General features: G+C 43.2%; 4 protein-coding genes across 4 annotated transcripts; 3 read left to right on the forward strand and 1 right to left on the reverse strand.

Annotated features, from left to right (window-relative positions):
- The first annotated feature begins 25 nt into the window (after positions 1-25).
- Positions 26-1,905, forward strand: LOC132261789 (splicing factor 3B subunit 4). The gene is made up of 3 exons (XM_059760758.1): positions 26-509; positions 667-750; positions 813-1,905. The coding sequence occupies exons 1-3, from the start codon at positions 476-478 to the stop codon at positions 1,799-1,801; spliced, it is 1,107 nt and encodes a 368-aa protein (XP_059616741.1). The 5' UTR covers positions 26-475; the 3' UTR covers positions 1,802-1,905.
- Positions 1,906-1,914: 9 nt separating this feature from the next.
- LOC132261792 (protein CWC15 homolog) lies at positions 1,915-2,918 on the forward strand. The gene is made up of 2 exons (XM_059760762.1): positions 1,915-2,131; positions 2,259-2,918. Exons 1-2 carry the CDS (start codon positions 2,001-2,003, stop codon positions 2,812-2,814), a joined length of 687 nt encoding a protein of 228 aa, XP_059616745.1. The 5' UTR covers positions 1,915-2,000; the 3' UTR covers positions 2,815-2,918.
- Positions 2,919-4,328: 1,410 nt separating this feature from the next.
- LOC132262461 (putative gustatory receptor 28b) lies at positions 4,329-5,721 on the forward strand. The gene is made up of 3 exons (XM_059761734.1): positions 4,329-5,345; positions 5,404-5,499; positions 5,566-5,721. The coding sequence occupies exons 1-3, from the start codon at positions 4,329-4,331 to the stop codon at positions 5,719-5,721; spliced, it is 1,269 nt and encodes a 422-aa protein (XP_059617717.1).
- Positions 5,722-5,732: 11 nt separating this feature from the next.
- On the reverse strand, positions 5,733-16,752 carry LOC132261786 (solute carrier organic anion transporter family member 5A1). Its single transcript, XM_059760753.1, has 5 exons — positions 16,261-16,752; positions 12,611-12,976; positions 11,212-12,194; positions 10,324-10,424; positions 5,733-10,253 (listed from the first exon to the last, which is right to left on the reverse strand). The coding sequence occupies exons 2-5, from the start codon at positions 12,691-12,693 to the stop codon at positions 8,145-8,147; spliced, it is 3,276 nt and encodes a 1,091-aa protein (XP_059616736.1). The 5' UTR covers positions 12,694-12,976; positions 16,261-16,752; the 3' UTR covers positions 5,733-8,144.
- Between the last annotated feature and the right edge of the window lie 220 nt (positions 16,753-16,972).

Here is a 16,972-nt window from a genome sequence, read left to right on the forward strand (position 1 = left end):
ATTTTTATGGTTTTTCGGTTAAACTGATTCTCGCCCGAAGAGCACACCCACTTTGAGGTCTGGATCTCTCCTGGCACTCTCAGCACACTTCTGGAGGCCCTCCGACCGCCCATTCTGTGGCCACAGGGCACCGTGGTGTGCGGCAATTTGTGCGGCCAGAATCCCAGCTCAATGCAACAGTTTAGATCGGTTTAGATAAGTGTTTGCCTATTGACAATCGCTCCTCCTTCTTTGCTCCAGAAACATGTGTATGACTGGATTATTGGCATCTTCAACATCTTCTAAGGGACGCGTTCATTGAAGATGTAATTGTTAATTATTGAAATTTCTAATTAAAAATTTATAAAATCGGTACAATTCTTGATTGTCGACATGTTTTTAAAAGAGGGTTGCCCGATGCAAATTCACCACTTTTCACCACTCACTTGTGCTGCCACCTTCATCGAATCAGAAGAGTTGAAAAACATAAACAAGGATGGCAGCCGGACCGATTGCGGAGAGAAATCAAGGTAATTATGCAGGAAAATGTGTCTTTCACGAGGGCAAAATACTATTCACAAAATCTATGACTATCGTTTTACAATATTTCATAATTTTCTCTCACGTGGGTAGTATTTGTGTTGAACGTTTTTGGGTGTTTCTATTGCTAACCTAACTTTCTTCCAGATGCAACTATCTATGTTGGAGGATTGGATGATAAAGTCACAGAATCCCTGCTCTGGGAACTCTTTGTTCAGGCAGGACCCGTTGGTGAGTTCACATAAATCTGTTTAACCAGCAAAGTTGATAATTTTATATATTTTTCTACGCAGTAAACGTCCACATGCCAAAGGATCGAGTTACGCAAATGCATCAGGGATATGGATTTGTAGAGTTCCTGGGCGAGGAGGATGCTGACTATGGGATAAAGATCATGAATATGATCAAACTCTATGGCAAACCCATTCGCGTGAACAAGGCATCTGCCCATCAGAAGAATCTCGATGTGGGAGCCAATATTTTCATCGGTAATCTCGATACGGAAGTGGATGAGAAGCTTCTCTACGATACCTTCTCTGCCTTCGGAGTGATTCTCCAGACACCGAAAATTATGCGAGATCCTGAGACAGGCAACTCCAAAGGCTTTGCCTTCATCAATTTCGCCAGTTTCGAGGCCTCAGACGCTGCGATGGATGCCATGAATGGTCAGTATCTCTGCAACCGGCCCATTTCCGTGTCATATGCATTCAAGAAGGATTCCAAGGGAGAACGCCACGGATCAGCAGCTGAGCGTCTATTAGCTGCTCAGAATCCTCTGTCACACGCCGACCGACCACATCAGTTGTTCGCGGACGCTCCAGTGCCGCCAATGATGCCGATGCCAGCAGGCATGATGGGTCCCATGATTCCACCGCCTCTGATCGCGCCTCCTCCGCCTCCCGTTCCGCCGCCAAATGCGCCATTCCCTTCAACGGTGCCGCCACCGCCACTTCCACCCATGCAGCCTCCCATGCCTTCCCAGCCACCGCTGCCGCCCACTCCGATGGGACTTCCGCCAGCTCCTCGGATGATGCCTCAGCAGCCGCCGTGGTCGCAGAACGGAGGCCCTGGAGGTGGCCCCGGATACCCTGGCGGAAGTTTTCCTCCAGCTCCCCCACCGCCCGGTCCGCCGTCAGTCCCCTCAGCTCGGCCACCTCAGCCGCCGCCAAATTTCCCCAGGATGCCGCCAGCTGGAAATTTTCAGCGACCCCCATTCCCACCCCGTGGGATGCCTCCTCCGCCACCGGCAAACTTCAGCAGCGATACTTTCAACAATTTTTAATTATTTACAATATTAATAAAGCTTTTCAATTTTCCCATTTCTATACGAAATGCAAGACGAAATATTTCATCTTATACTTCCCCTGAGTGCGGCACTGCAAAAAGGTCGCAGAGTTTGACAGTGGTGAATAAAAAGTTGTTTTGCTTCGTGCAAATAAGTGCTGCTCTCCTTGGAAAATTGCGCATTTTCTCGTGGAAAAATGACTACAGCTGCTCGCCCAACATTCGATCCTGCCCGCGGAGGCTCCGGACGAGGCGAGAAAGACCTTAGCGCATTATCTAAGCAATATTCCAGCCGAGATTTGCCCGGACATACAAAGTTGAAATACAGGTTAGGTTCTGCTTGCGTTTTATGTCAAATTGAGGCTTTTTTGGTGGCATTGGGGTGCTTTATCTACTTTGAATGCATATTTCGTGCACTGTGCATCCCAATTTACAAAATTTTATGTCGTTTTCAGGGAGCAAGGACAGGGCAGCAGCGATGAGCTGAGGAACCGAGACTTCCGGAAGGAGTTGGAGGAGCGTGAGCGTGAGGGTGGCGTTAAGAGTAAAGCCACAATCCCCATTCCGGCTGTAGTGCGTCGTGCCATTGAGCAGAATGCCTCAGCAAGCAAGAGACCCAAACTGGACCAGATTCCCGCAGCCAATCTCGACGCTGATGACCCCGTTGACGGAGACTCCTCGGATTCTGATGACTCAGATGATGACACAGCCGCACTCCTGGCGGAGCTGAACAAGATCAAGCGCGAACGTGCGCAGGATACAAATCGCCGAGAGACGCTGCGAAAGCAAGAAGAGGAGAGGATCCGAATGGAGAACATCCTGTCGGGAAATCCTCTACTGAACTACAGCTCCGCCCCACGAGGAGATCTCAAGGTGAAACGGCGATGGGATGATGATGTGGTGTTTAAGAATTGTGCCAGATATGAGCCCAGCAAGCGCGCCCCGGCCTTCATCAATGACTCACTGCGCTCGGAGTTTCACAAGAAGTTTATGGATAAGTACATTAAGTAGATATCATGTGAACAATTTCCCACGATTCCCTGCAATGTTTTCCCGCCCGAGTCGACCTTTCAATAAACATATTGTAATACCCGCTATTCGAATTAGTTGAAGATCGATCACAGGATGGACAAAAACGTGAAAATATTTGTGTCTATTTTCCAATGTCTCCTGCTAATTCCGGGAATAACAAACAACGGCATACTTGCGAGATCTCGAAAAAACACAGTTCTCATTGCAATTCTGCTATTCTTTTATTGGCTTGGATTAATGATAAGCTTGATTGGAAATGAGGCTAAATCAAATGTGCTCACAAAAACGTCCAACAACATTCAGATCCTCATCAATGCTCTGGCTCTCACGGCAATCTTACTAAATGCCATAATTCGACTTAAGAATCTGCAAAAAATCCTGAGAAGTCTTCAAGCCACTGAGAATCGCCTTAGAAACGAGAATATTGTTGATCATCATGGAAAACATCGCCGAATTGCAATCATTTTGTTAATTAGTGCAGTGTTTCTCTTGATTTACATAATTTCCTTTGACGCATATCTCAATTTTTCTGTACAAAACCTACTGTCACTTCTCTACTGGATCACTAGTATTCTCCCGATGTGTTTCCTCACACTTGTCAATGTCCAAATGTGCCTCTTCTTGCTCTTTATTTGCAGTATCCTTAGGAAATGCACAAAAATTCTCTCACAAGAGCTGTTTTCACCTCCAAAAAAACTCTTTGTCACTGCTAATGAGCGAAAAAAGCCTCCGTCCTTCATCCCAGGAATCTTTTACATCCTCACTGAACTCATAGATTTATCTAGATGCGTAGATGCTTATTTCGGTGTGGTTTTCCTCGTTACTTTTGGCACAATTTTTGTCACGTCCAGCATACAATCGTATTATGTCTACGTTGTTCTCACTGCTCAAGGATCGTGGAGCACAACGATGATCTGCTCTGTCATCGGCAGTGTGAATGTGCTCCTGTGGAACTTAATCCTTGCTGGAGGAGTCACTTGGCTATGCCAAAAAATCCACAATCTCTCTCGAAAGAATATTGTTCTAATACAGAAGTTACAAAATACAGGATCTCGGGATTTTCGGCCAATTGTAAGTAAATTAACATACTAAATCCTAATGGGAGTATCCTAATGCAATGTTTAAATACATATCTAGGAGATTCAAAAGATCGTGGGAAACCTCCCTTATGTCACCAATGAAATATTCTTTAGCGCCTTGGATTTCTTCAGAATTGACTTGAACATGCTTGTGGGGATGTTTGGCTACATTCTCACATATCTGATCATTTTCATTCAATTCTCCAACGTCTTCGGATTCTCCTTTTATGACGGTCACAAAATCAGAGAAAAAGTATAGGACTCTGGAATTATCAATCCTTTAGTGTGAATAATTAATGGTGTGCTGTGAGTTTTCTCACAAACTTTCGTAACACTTTAACTATCATTAGTGTGGAATGAAAAGGCACAAATTGCACCAAGTCTGGTCAATTAATGAAAGTGACACCGACCAGGATGGACTTCTCCACGTTTTCTGAGGTCTTCTTCAAGCGCTTCAGGTTTTTTGGTGTGAATCCTAATTACAAAAAGGTGGGAAATGGAAAGAATGTTGAAATTGTTCAGGATAAGATCGGTATAATTGTCGTGACGGTTTTCCTCGTGATCTATTGGGGAGCGATTGTAATGTCCTTCTTCCTGGAGCACAGAGGCAACGATAGGATCTCCTCCATTTCCAACATGATTCAACTCATTCTCAACGGATTATCCTTGACAACTATCCTGATTAACACTCTGATGAAGTATCGCACATTTGCCGACGTTATCAGTGGATTTCAAGTGATCGATGAGAATTTGCGGAGCGTTGGCAAGAGCATTCGCTACAATCGCTCCTTGATCACATCTAGGACTATCTTGATCCTGTTCGGCAGTTACCTCATACTATCTGTATGCTTCGACGGCTATGTGACTGTGCTGAGATACAAGATGAATCCCATTTGGTACTGGGCCGTGGCCACGCTGCCTTCAGTCATCTACTCTCTGTCGCTGCTGCAATCCATGTTCCTCATAAACTGGATATCCACACGATGCCACCTGATAAACAGCATTCTGCGCCTTGACGGTCGCGCTAAGTACTTAAAAGCCTTGCCAGCTGTTACCATGCTGACAGGATCCATGAAGGGTGAAATGCAGAGATCTGTGGAACTCATCACAAAGATCTACGACATCATGAGCAATATTTGCCAACTCTCCCGAACATTGGACTTATTCCTAGGACCAACTTTCTTAACCACCATCACGGCAATCTTCGCAGTCACATCCATCCAAGTGTACTACATCTATGTGACAACAATAACAATGAATGCACTTCCAGAATCCTCAGGATTCTCTGTGTGGAGCCTCATGGTGTCTCTGAACATTGTCCTGATGAACATTTTTCTCGTGATTGGCATTACAACCATTTGCGAGCGGGTCAACATGGAAACCATAAGAATTCTGCAGAATTTTTCAGATTTGCAAATCAACAAGGAAGTGGTAAGTATCTGAAATCAATACGTAAAGGTGTAGAATGTCTCCTCAATATTTCATACAGCCGGCAGAATTGAGCATTTGGCTCCATCCGATGATCTCCCACATGAAATTCACTGCCTTTGGCTTCTTCTCCATCGACTACACAATGCTATGTGGGGTAAGATATTCTCATCAGCCTCCACTTTAGCCCTAAACTTACATAACCACTTTTCACAATCAACAGTTCATGACGGCCACAATCACCTACCTCGTAATCTTCATCCAATTCTACTCAATCGATCCTGCTCATGGCAATACAAACGTCGTCCGAGGTGTTCAGGGAGTTCAAGGGCAAAGTCCCCACAGTGGACCCTCCTTGACAATGAAATCACTGTCATAAAAAGCCAGATATCCTCTCTATTATAATCTCAACTTTATTGTAAGGCATTTTGATATTTTCTCCACCAATATATCCTCTCTCTCTCTCTCTCTTTCTCTCCATCTATGCATCTTGCAATTCACCAAAATGGTGCGATAATTGAATATTTTCTCCATCAGTTCAAATTATTGCTATGATTTTTTCCTTTCACACTCATTACATTAATCAAAGTCTGGCATCTTCACCATTCTTTTTAATTGTACGACACGATTTTATTTATCCATCGTATTTATAGTGTGGAAAAAATAAATATTTGGAGATTCTCATGTGAATCGCACCTGCCATTCAAAACTCATGCAATTTGTGTATACACTAATTGAGATTCACCAGTTAAGAGTTGAGTGAATTATACAAGAACACAATTAAGGCAAGTGTAAAATGTGAGTAAAAATAAAGATACAGTGTTTGGCAAAGGATAAATAGTATATAAGCTAAAAATACGCAGATCATCAAATTTCTAACAAGCTTTACTTTCATGAATTCATTACCTAATCTCCGTTTTTAAATATAGAGAAATTACCATTTGAGACAAACAACTATAAAATCTACACGATCTCTATAGATTAAAAGTTCATCGTTGCAGCAGAGAATCGAATGGATGGCGCGATCGGGCAATAGACAAATAAAATCACATCTCACCCAGAAAATGTATCAACATCTTTTTGTAACATCTTTTTTGCACATAAAACTCTGTCTCTCTGGCTTTCTATCCATTAAGTAAAAACAATTAAAAAGCTATAGATTGAGCCTAAGATACAGATTCTGTCTTTCATCGCGTAGTTTGACAACATTTCGTTCCATTTTAACTTGCACTATTATTTCACATGTCTTATTTTTGGTTTTCCATAAAATCGAAAGAGTAAAACGGTGAACTATAAATTGTGTGCAAAAATAGAATGATTTCTCTCTTTCTCTCTCGCTCGCACTAGAATTCTTTTTTGCAGTTAAATTGAAAATGTTCTCTACTATTCACACCATTCTTTTCTGGAGATAAAAATAAAATATATTTATATATATATAGACTCTCTATCACTGTTTAGATGTGAGAATTGAATATGGATTCGTTTTCACTATTCTTGCTTATGCTCTAGGAATCATAATAATGTTTTCTGCATTTCATATAGGAATTATAGGGCCTTTCTCGTCTCTTCTATGAGTGTTGATTATATTTAAATTCATTTACATAAATTCTACTGAAATATATACGTCTCTCTCTCTCGTGCACTCTCGCAAACAAATTGAGGAGTGATATGGAAATTAAATTAAATCAATTACATAATTGCACTAAGTGTTGCATATATTATCTCAATTCACTCTCTCAGCTTTTTAGCGGTCTCTCTATCTTTCTTTCTCTGCTTTGTACACTTTTTTCCCCTCTTCACAGTACAGCAATAAAAATGTGAACTCATGGCGATAAAATGTTTTAAAATGTGTGTGTATTTTCGGAAAAAAAGTAATTATATCATTCACCTGGAAAAGTCACAATAACATTGTAATGTTTGCAATCGATAGCAGAAATAATAATAAAAAAAAAACAGAAGGTGGTGCCATATAAATGCTTTTCAGTGATACAAGTCATAAAAGATTGGATAAAATAAAAGAATGACGTCTCTTGGAAGTGTGATAGGTAGCTGGAAAGGGCAGTTCTTATCACTTTCCCCACCTTCCGCCAACATGATAAAATCCCCTTTTCTTAATTGTCCTAGTATTACAAGTCTGTGTAAATTGCATTCATTTTATCTCTTTCGTTATCAGTTTCTCTAATATAAAATCATCTTGATGCTATCTTCTACAGTTATTCATTAGTTTTTTTTTATTATACATACGTTTCTTCTTTTTTTCTTTATCTTTCCTTGTGTTGTAGTAAAACCATCTTCACAGCACTAGATTATTCAATTTCCTACTATACTCTTCCACTGTTCATCATTTGCACACCTCTTTCTCTCGCTTTCCTCTCGATATATCATCTCTCTTTTATATGTATATAATTTATATAACAAAATTACTAAATTAATAATTTACTCTCTTTCGCTTTCATTTGCATTTTTAAAACTGTTAGTATTACATGCATTTCTCTTTCTTCACCACGCCATACCACAGACAGTGGACGTGAAATTGCACGCACTGATTTCTTCATTGACGAAATTTTCTTCTCATGAACTTCTTTCTAAAGAGAATGTCCATTTTCACCGTTGGAAACACTTCATAATGCCCCCAATTAGCAAGATTAAACAGCAATTTTTAGCGCGTTTTCCTCAATCCACGACCTGTACACCCATAATTAGACTATCTCCTTGTTGCTTCTCATTCTCTTAAACATTTATCTTGTAAGATGAGTGAAAATTGACGATATAGAAATTATGGTATGAGATTCACCATTGATATCAGACACAATTGTTCAGATCCTTACCTTTGAGGAAGTTATCGTCACTCTGACTGCCTTTCAGCAATGTCTGCTTGAGTTCCGGCACTTCTTGATCTATCTGGATTTTGTGCTGCGACGAATTGCGTCGATGCCCAGCGCCGTCCGTTAGGATCCCATGCGACGCCGTGACGACAATGGACTTGAGATCCTTGGAGCTGAGCCTACGATGGCGCAAGTTCGTGCCCTCGGGCTTCAGCATGGCGTCATTGTAGTCCTTGGAGTTGGTGCGCGAATGCGTGTACTTCACAGTCGGGATGAGTTCTTCTTCCGCCACAAACTTCCCACCTTCCACCACAGCTGCGTTTGCCATCACGCGCAGGAGATTCACGTCTGAGAAATTCACCTCTTTGGAGTTCTTGCGGGCACAATTGAACATCTTATTAACATTCTTGTAGTCGTAGGAATTGTTGCGCCTGTGTCCACGTGCCGACAGGGCATTCTTGATATTGAGTAGAGCGTCCTCCTTGAAGTTGTTCCTGAAGTTGGTCAACTTCTGCCGAAACTCCTGATCATAATCCTTAGAACTGTTCCTAGAATGGCTCTTGCGCACCTTTCTCGTCTTCCCGTCACTCTCATACTCCTTGGAGTTGCTCCTCGTGATCTTGACGTCACACGAACTGCTCCTCTTGTGTGTCTTTCGCGGTACTTTGCCACTGTCATCGGTCTGATCATACAACATCTCCAGCTGAATACTTCTGGAGTCATTGCGAATGTGCCGAGAAGCGATTAGCACCTTCTTTGTTGCCGGATCGCAGCTGGTTTCGCGATCGGCGGGATCGTCAAATTTGTCTAAGCTAATAATGCTGCCTGAAACCAGTTCATTTGTCGTCAACGGTTTGCCCATCTCCAAGTGCTTCCGTCGTTTCACCAGCCACCAGTCCAAAAAGAAGATGGCCAGAGCTACTATCTTGATTCCTGTGCACAGTCCCACGTACTTGTAGCGGAATTTTTCAATGTCATAAATCAAACATCTTCCTCCACTCTCGCCACAAGTCGATTTCCAGAGAAGACATGTTGAGTCTATTAAACTCCCGAAGACAATCGGAGCTGGAATATAGCCAAACAAACGGAAGATGACAAACTGCATGCCCAGAGCGAATGATCTTTCCTCATTCGAGACCGATCGGAGGACAATCATGAGGAGAGGCATTTGCGTGGCTGCCACAATGAATGTCATGAAGAACAGCAGAATGAGGAATGGATAGATCGTGCGACAGGGTGAATTGCACGGACCCGCTGTGGCGACGGGTACAACAGTGACTTCTGCAAAATCTGGCGACGCAATCGAGGCCTGAGCCTGACTTCCTCCACTGCCACTGTACACGTTCGTGATATTGGAATGGACACAGGCACAGTTGGTGTAGTTGGATCTCGAAGAAAAGGCTGTGCATCCCGCATGACAGGGGCTAAAGTATGTCAAGCCATTGTTGCCACACACCGGCTCCACATCCGTCATCGGACACTCACAGCCAAAATTGCAGGCCGCAGTAAGATTCACGGTGAAGGGCTCAGCACCCGGATTGGCACTGTTGTAGTAGGGTATCGTCGTCCCTGCCATCTTCACATTCTCACAACCCAGGAAGAAGAGTAGGCCGTAGCACGCGAGGCAGATTAGATTGGAGATGAGCACAAACTGTACAGCTCCGCGTGGGCTCAGTTGGAATCTCTTGAGCAGACATCCACCAATGAAGATGCCAATGCACGCTCCAGGGACGGCTATTGATCCCGTGAACACACTCGCCTGGCTCTTTCCCAGACTGAATTGTGTCTCCAGATATTTCGGCAGGAACACCACAAATCCCGACACTATCATCAACTCCATACACGCTCCCAGACACGTGACAACGTACACTGGATTGCACACAAGCCTCCACATGGACTGTGGGATATCCTTGACGTCCTTGCCATATCCCGAGTCAAATTTCCTACTCTGCTGCGTCGGCTGGGGCGCCTGGATATTGTTGGGCTGCTCAGTCGCCTCCCTTGGGAGACTGTTGGAGTTGTTTGGTGTCAGGTTGGTCCTCTTGGACGTGACATTGAGAATTTTTTTCTTCTCACGGGTCATCACCTTGAAATATTGCAAAAATAAATCCATTATATATCGATTTAGCGTGACTCTCTTTGCGAAGCTCCCATACCTTGGGGAAGGAGAAGAACGGAATTGCCACAATCAGTAGAAGGACTCCACATAGTAGAAAACCACCCCACCACATTCCCACCCATCTCCTATCGCCGGGATCTGCAATGGAAAGGAAGGAAAAATCAATCTACCATTCTCATCATATGGCGCTATAAAATTATTCATTTACAAATAGTTCGTATTCTCGGAGACACTTTAGGAATTTACTCAGAACGATAAATAACCATTAAATTCATCTATAAATGGGAAAATGTCGAGCTTTATTACTCACCGGACAGTAATAATGAGAAATATGTAACGGTAAATTGAGAAGTACGTGTTCATGTCATTACAACTTGAAATTACCTACAAATTAAAGACTCCTTTGTCGAGAAATGGAGAGATAGGACAAGTTTGGGAGTGTCAATAGAACCGGAATGTGAACGCATTGGCGCTATTCATGGCCTTTTGTCGATATCTTAATTCTGCTTCTGCACGACAAGTTAATTAGGCAATATAAGATCGTCATTTCCTTGTTGGCAAAAGCAATGTTAAATTTAGATCACAAATACTAGAAAAAGACAAACACATGCCGTCAAATTCTATTGAAATATTCACAAATTTTACGGCACTTTCATTAAAAGTGCTTCATTCATTCTGTTCTCCTTTTCCAAATCCCAAATAGCGCAATTGGGGGCAATTTTGTAGTTTATTGAACTTTTTATTGCTGTACTTTTTCGTTCATAAATTTGCAATATTTGTCAGAGCATTGAAATACATCTTTTATATTCGCTATATTTGCCAATTTTCCACCAAAACGACCATAGAATTTCCGTTTTGTCCACCAATTTCATATCAAACTGAATTGCAATGCTTCGAAAATAAGGAGAGAGAGAAAAACACTCACCGATCGCAATGAGGTTTGGTGAAAAGGAGTCCATGTGGAAGGACAGCAGATAGGCGCCACAGAGGAAGCCCAGAACAGGCCCAAAAGCTGCCATGCTGTACATCGCACCGATGTACATTGACGAACTCTCTGTCTTTACGTGATCGTCCACGTACGTAGTGCCAAGCGTAAACAGAGGACTTCCACCGCATCCCAAAAGCAACTGTGCGATCACAAAGAGCAGCACAGGTCCGAATGTCGAGGATTTGCCCTGAATGCAGTTGTCACCACGGAGATTGTTGTGTGGTGCCAATGGAGGATTCACGAGTCCACTGGACAGTCGGCCAAAGCCCATGTCCTGCTCCCTCACAGAGACTCCTCGACAGATGTTGTCAGATGTCTTATTCTCAATCAGAATCCCCGGATTCGCCTCACCCGTGAAATGTGGCACCATGAACACGAGCGATCCCACACCCATGATAACTGCTCCAATGCCAATCCACACGGGAATGTGCCTTCGACTGCCCAGGTAACTCACAAAGATCACCGTAATCACATTTCCGATCTCATAACTGGACGCAATCACGCCCGAGTAGCTCGATGGGATGTCGAAACGCTTCTCAATGGTTGTGATCACAGAGTTGATATAGCCCGAGCTGAGTGCTTGTTGCAGCGTTACGAGAATCGACAGTAGGAACACGAAGACTTTGATGCGAGCGAATCTCTGCACGATTCTCGGTCGACATGTCCAGATACCACAGTCTCTGTTTAAATCCTCATCCGGAGAACTCGCTGGATGCCGATCTATGACACCTCCGCTGGACGGCTGTCGACTGTGACATCGGATAACCACGTCCGATTGCAGCACTGCATCTCCGGGCAGTTCTGAACACTCTTGGCGACTCTGGGAATCCTCTGAGGATTCTGCCGGGGCATCAACACTGCTGTCATCGCCCGCAGTTTCTGAATACAGTCCTGTTAGGGCGTACATTGACTCTTGCCGTCTGTAAGAGAAGAAGACAAATTGACGCAACACAGATCAGAACTTCATTCATATTCAATTAGGTCACAAGTCCCTTAAATACGAAAACATTTAGCCAGTTCAATTAGCTGACAATTTAAAGAATTCAGAGGTCTTTCGAAACATTTCAGCAAAATTATGTCTTTCGAAAGAGCAATTTTATAATTATCTCAAGCAATGTCACCACATTGGACATGGAAGCAGTTTTTCTCTCACTCGCAGTGAAAAGTTTTTCCCAAAACAAACTACTGCCAACTCGTTAAATTTTCATCAGTCTACCAGAGGCAATAATACGGATAGATGAGTGCAGTAGTTCTGCAATGACACTGCAAGATGCCTCGTTCGCCATTCAAATAGCATCTGTATTGATTTTTCAGACATCTCTCCTCAATCACTCACCTGTGACCTTTCCTGTGCTGACTCCCTGCATTTCCACCACCATCGTGACACGAGGAGCCTCCCGCATTGCTCGTGGCCATCATGCAATCGACTGGAAAACTTCTTGCTCCGTTTTTGCCCTCCTAGATTTCGCGCGACAGTGCCAACCCAAGAAGTTGCGTGAATTTGAATTCAGCACTTCGCGTTTTTTCTCTCTGCCACACTTTCACGGTTGGTACATGCAATTTGGGCCAAAACACCGCCACATTATTCAAACTATGCCCAGCTACACACCGTAGTGAAGTCACACGGAAAAAAGTAACACTGAAGAGAAGGAGAAAAAAAAACCACCTCCGTACAAGATCACGTCGACATTTGCCTCAGTTGCTGCAAGAGAGAAGAAAAAAAAGACAGAATATAATGAATTGAATGAAATAATTCTATTATGCCAGAGACTTTTCTAATCGTAAATGTCAATCTGTTGACCCCCCACGTCAGATTACGCTCACATAATGTATTCAGCAATGTACAGAGGGAAAATGAGATGACAAAAAACGCAATAAACATCCCGAGTGTGGTGAGATGATAAGAACAGATCAACCAGTGGAAAAACAATAATAAAAAGGTCAATGGAAAAATATTCGTAGTGTGTGAATTAAAATTACGGATGTGGGAGCATTTTGGACGATGTATTAGGCACACAGAGTTGAAGAAACTGTGATCAAACAGAACAGTATTTATCATTTCACAAGTACAAGCATTGAAATCTCGTAGGAATTCCGTCAAAGGGAGATAAAGAAATATTTTTAGTATTGTAGTAAACAAATATTGATAAAACATGAAGCCCACTTCTATGACTTCACACCATTTCAACTCTGTCTGACCACCAAAAATTCAGCTGTTGTGCTCTAATTTCCGAACTAGATAATTTGTGGTTTACCCAAGATCACAGTAAATGCACAAACAGTGTGTGAAATCCTTTGATCATGGCAAATTCATCGATTGAGACACAAATTATTAGATTGTGTTATTGCTTCGTAGTCTTTCTGTCTTGCAAGACGTTGATCCATTCTTGCGATCGCTGTTCAGCATTTTTCTTCAACACAACAACCTCATTGTAATGCAAGTTGAAGAGTCTCCGCGATGTACAAGAAATTGGTAAAAAAAAACTCAGAGTATTTCGGTACGATGAAGCCCCACACGTTGAGGAGAGTGAAAGAGTTACACATGCCTGAGTAGCATAATTGAGTGCGCGAATCATCAGCTGGAAAACAAAACACCATCAATTTCATCACATTGTGCGCTCCAGCGGGGGAAAATTGCTCCCAAATTCAACTATCCAGAGTGTCTCGATTGCACAATCACACAAAAAACAACTTGGTCATTTCATTTGCAAATTTTTCCATACCCATCCCATTAAACACTCTCTCAAAGCATATTTCTTTCAATTCCACCCAGCTTTATAATCGGAATTCACGAGCCAAAGAAGGTGTGTAAAGACGACGAACAGAGACGCCCTAAAATCTCAGTCATGTACTTGTGCCCTCTTGCAATAAATGACGAATTTTATGAGCCACTCTCACACCCCTAAGCCCCAGACTCAAATATACCCCCAAGAAGGGCCAACATTGAAGCCACACACCGACCACATTGAGGCGAACCTCTGAAGACGCCATGGGAAAGGTGCAAAAGTGAACTTGGGGGTTCAAATGTGCTTACACAGTGAGACATTTGGGGAGACGAGAATACAGAGAACGGGCGATGAATGAGGGCAATATTGGTGGAGGGAAAAAGAAATTCCACTATTGCGTGCTTCATTCCTTTTTCCCTCCTGAGTCACTCTTTCGACTCTCGCTCTCTCTCACCCTTTTTGCGACTTCTTGCAATTTTCAAGTGTGACACAAAGGAAATCCACACTCACGCCAACATTTATAGCAACACTCGCTCTGCAATATGCCATTTGAGAGGAAACACATCCACATCTAATCCACATCACTTTACGATGCAAGCAACAAATCGATTTTCCCTGTGAACTGCCCTCATCGCGACTTAAATTATGAACGAAGCGGTGTGGAAAGTTACTCTGTTGATTTTTTTTTCGTTTTTGGTAATGAATTCCCTTCAAGGCTGTGAAACAAGCAGTAGCATATGTAATAAAATAGTTTTATGCATTGGAAATGGGATTGCAGAGGACGAAATGCATGCAAGTTTGTGAAAATGCACGAAAAGGAGAGTGAAGGCGTTGTGAGGGAAAATTTTTACTGCAATAAAAGGAAACCTTTCCACAAAACGTCTAGACACAACGATCAAAATTTGATCTTTCTATACCCTAATTGACACGGTGCTTGACTCGATCGTTGCAAGAATATGCAGATCATTTGGAAATTGGAAGGAAGAAGCTAGTAAAAAAAAAACACCGAAATTCCCACATGCAAATCTGCTCTAAATGATGAAGCAAAGACAAACAAAGCATCATTTAGAGAAAACAGAATTATAACCCTAACATATTACGCGAAACTACACCTCATGTTTAGTGTTTGGTTCACAGTTTTATTTTTAGGCCGCAAATCTGCAATGGGATTTTTCAACCTGAATACCGTGCGTATTTCTCATTACTCTCTCTCGCTTTTGCCGCCCATTCAAATTTGGGGAGCGGTGTTGAAAAAGGAAGGAAACAATAGAAAGCCCAAAAGCGTGCCGAAAAACCCTTTCATATACTCGCGAGAGTGATTAAAACAAAATCCATTCAAATGAGCTCAAAGTCAATTTGCCAGTGAGATACGAAACATGGAAAATGCATGGAAAATCAATCTGGGGCGCTAAATCAATTTGGCAATTGAAAATAAATGTAAAAGTGCGTCTAGACGTACTTTTTCTCAATCAAATCGCCAGTGTTACATTTATGCGTGAGTGAGTGGTTTGTATATCGGTGGAATTGTTGTTGGGAGTGTCTCTGGGATTTCTTGTCTTGACTCACGGCACAAAGTGTCTCTTTGTGTGTGGCGCCGAGAGAAAGGGAAGGAACTGAGAAATGTGCCTACACAACAATGAGACAATTATGTTCGCCATCGGACAGTGAGAAGAATCAAAAGAATTCTTGTAGTGGAAAAATTCCTTCTTGGGCGCAATTTCTCATTGGCCCGTTTCCCAGCTACCAGCTGTCGTGGAGCATGAAGAAAATTGCCCCCCTGAGCTTCTAGCTCGAGCCAGAGGAGCCAGTTTGGCTTTTCTTACGGCACTCTGATGTGACGCAGTGTTTATGCTGGAGTTATTATGCAACATGAGCAACAGCGAGAGGAGAAAATAGAGATCAAAGTCGAGACAAAGAGAGACTTGTGTGACATTTTCTTATCGTCTTTCTCTCCTCGCCTTCCCTCTTTCACTCTCCAGATGCACACACGAGATGCTGCCTTTATGCCCAGACTCTCACTCTCCCAGTCAATGCGCCAATGTGTGTGCGTTTGAGGAAGTCATCTGCAGATGACTGGCAAGGTTTTTTGCCCGCGAATTACCCCTCGGGGGCGCCTTTGTGGCCCCTCCGCGATGGCCAAGGAGTCGCGCGAGTAGAGAAAAACAGAGGGAAAATCAATATCCGCACTCAATCAATATTTCGTGTGTTTGCCCGTGTGGGCGAATGGAGTGGTACGTTGAGAAAAAGACCATTTATTTACCTCTGCGGGTCCACCTCCGCTTCCACACCTGCCCAATCAACTCCGCGGATGGATTAATGGATTGAAATTCTTTTGGAGTCGCTGCTCGTCTGCGTGGGAGACACACTTTTCAGGCTACTCCTGTGGCGCCTGTCCTTGCTTTCTCTGCCTTCACACACACCATCGATTTCCTCCTGGCCAAGACCTCCTGGTCATTCCACTTGGCCACACACACAACTGGCGAGCACTCTTCCACGGCGCCCTCCGAATTGACCTCAAAAAGCCCTGCGACACAAGAGATTCTTTCTTTGAGACTCACGTTTCAACTCAGACTTTTTTTCACATTTCCCACACTGGCTCCGAACACTCTACTTGTCCACGCACAGCTTGCACATATTATCTGCCACTCGCGCTCCCTCCAATGTCTCTAAACGGAGATTTTTCTCGGACCACGGAAAAATCTCGTCTGACTTTGCCCTCTGTGTTTTTTCTGTGTTGAAAATCAGAGACAGCTGTCACAGACAGACCCAGTGGACTGCTCCACTGCACAACAAAGCATGCGAGAGCCGCCACGAATACACACACTATTCACCTATTCACCATATGCGCCCATGAGGGAAGGCTCAAAATGCCACTCCACAGCCGGGATTTCAACTTCCATGCGACCATGGCGCCTCTACCGGAGAATAGAGCAGCGCTGAGCAAGTACGGATTCAAAAGGAATTGAGAGGCC

The sequence above is a fragment of the Phlebotomus argentipes genome, unplaced genomic scaffold (genome assembly GCF_947086385.1).
Source record: "Phlebotomus argentipes unplaced genomic scaffold, Phlebotomus argentipes genome assembly contig_15, whole genome shotgun sequence".
In the NCBI taxonomy this organism is placed as follows: Eukaryota; Metazoa; Arthropoda; class Insecta; order Diptera; family Psychodidae; genus Phlebotomus; species Phlebotomus argentipes.

Bases quoted from the DNA above. Each gene is read 5' to 3' on its own strand.
- LOC132261786 (XM_059760753.1), bottom strand. From the start codon at position 12,693: ATGATGGCCACGAGCAATGCGGGAGGCTCCTCGTGTCACGATGGTGGT. The intron at 12,195-12,610 runs GTGAGTGATTGA...CTTCTCTTACAG, and splicing joins CAGCACAGGAAAGGTCACAG to ACGGCAAGAGTCAATGTACG. The intron at 10,425-11,211 runs GTGAGTGTTTTT...TTTCCATTGCAG, and splicing joins ACCAAACCTCATTGCGATCG to ATCCCGGCGATAGGAGATGG.
- LOC132261789 (XM_059760758.1), top strand. From the start codon at position 476: ATGGCAGCCGGACCGATTGCGGAGAGAAATCAAG. The intron at 510-666 runs GTAATTATGCAG...ACTTTCTTCCAG, and splicing joins GATTGCGGAGAGAAATCAAG to ATGCAACTATCTATGTTGGA. The intron at 751-812 runs GTGAGTTCACAT...TTTTCTACGCAG, and splicing joins TGTTCAGGCAGGACCCGTTG to TAAACGTCCACATGCCAAAG.
- LOC132262461 (XM_059761734.1), top strand. From the start codon at position 4,329: ATGGACTTCTCCACGTTTTCTGAGGTCTTCTTCAAGCGCTTCAGGTTT. The intron at 5,346-5,403 runs GTAAGTATCTGA...TATTTCATACAG, and splicing joins TGCAAATCAACAAGGAAGTG to CCGGCAGAATTGAGCATTTG. The intron at 5,500-5,565 runs GTAAGATATTCT...CACAATCAACAG, and splicing joins ACTACACAATGCTATGTGGG to TTCATGACGGCCACAATCAC.
- LOC132261792 (XM_059760762.1), top strand. From the start codon at position 2,001: ATGACTACAGCTGCTCGCCCAACATTCGATCCTGCCCGCGGAGGCTCC. The intron at 2,132-2,258 runs GTTAGGTTCTGC...TGTCGTTTTCAG, and splicing joins CATACAAAGTTGAAATACAG to GGAGCAAGGACAGGGCAGCA.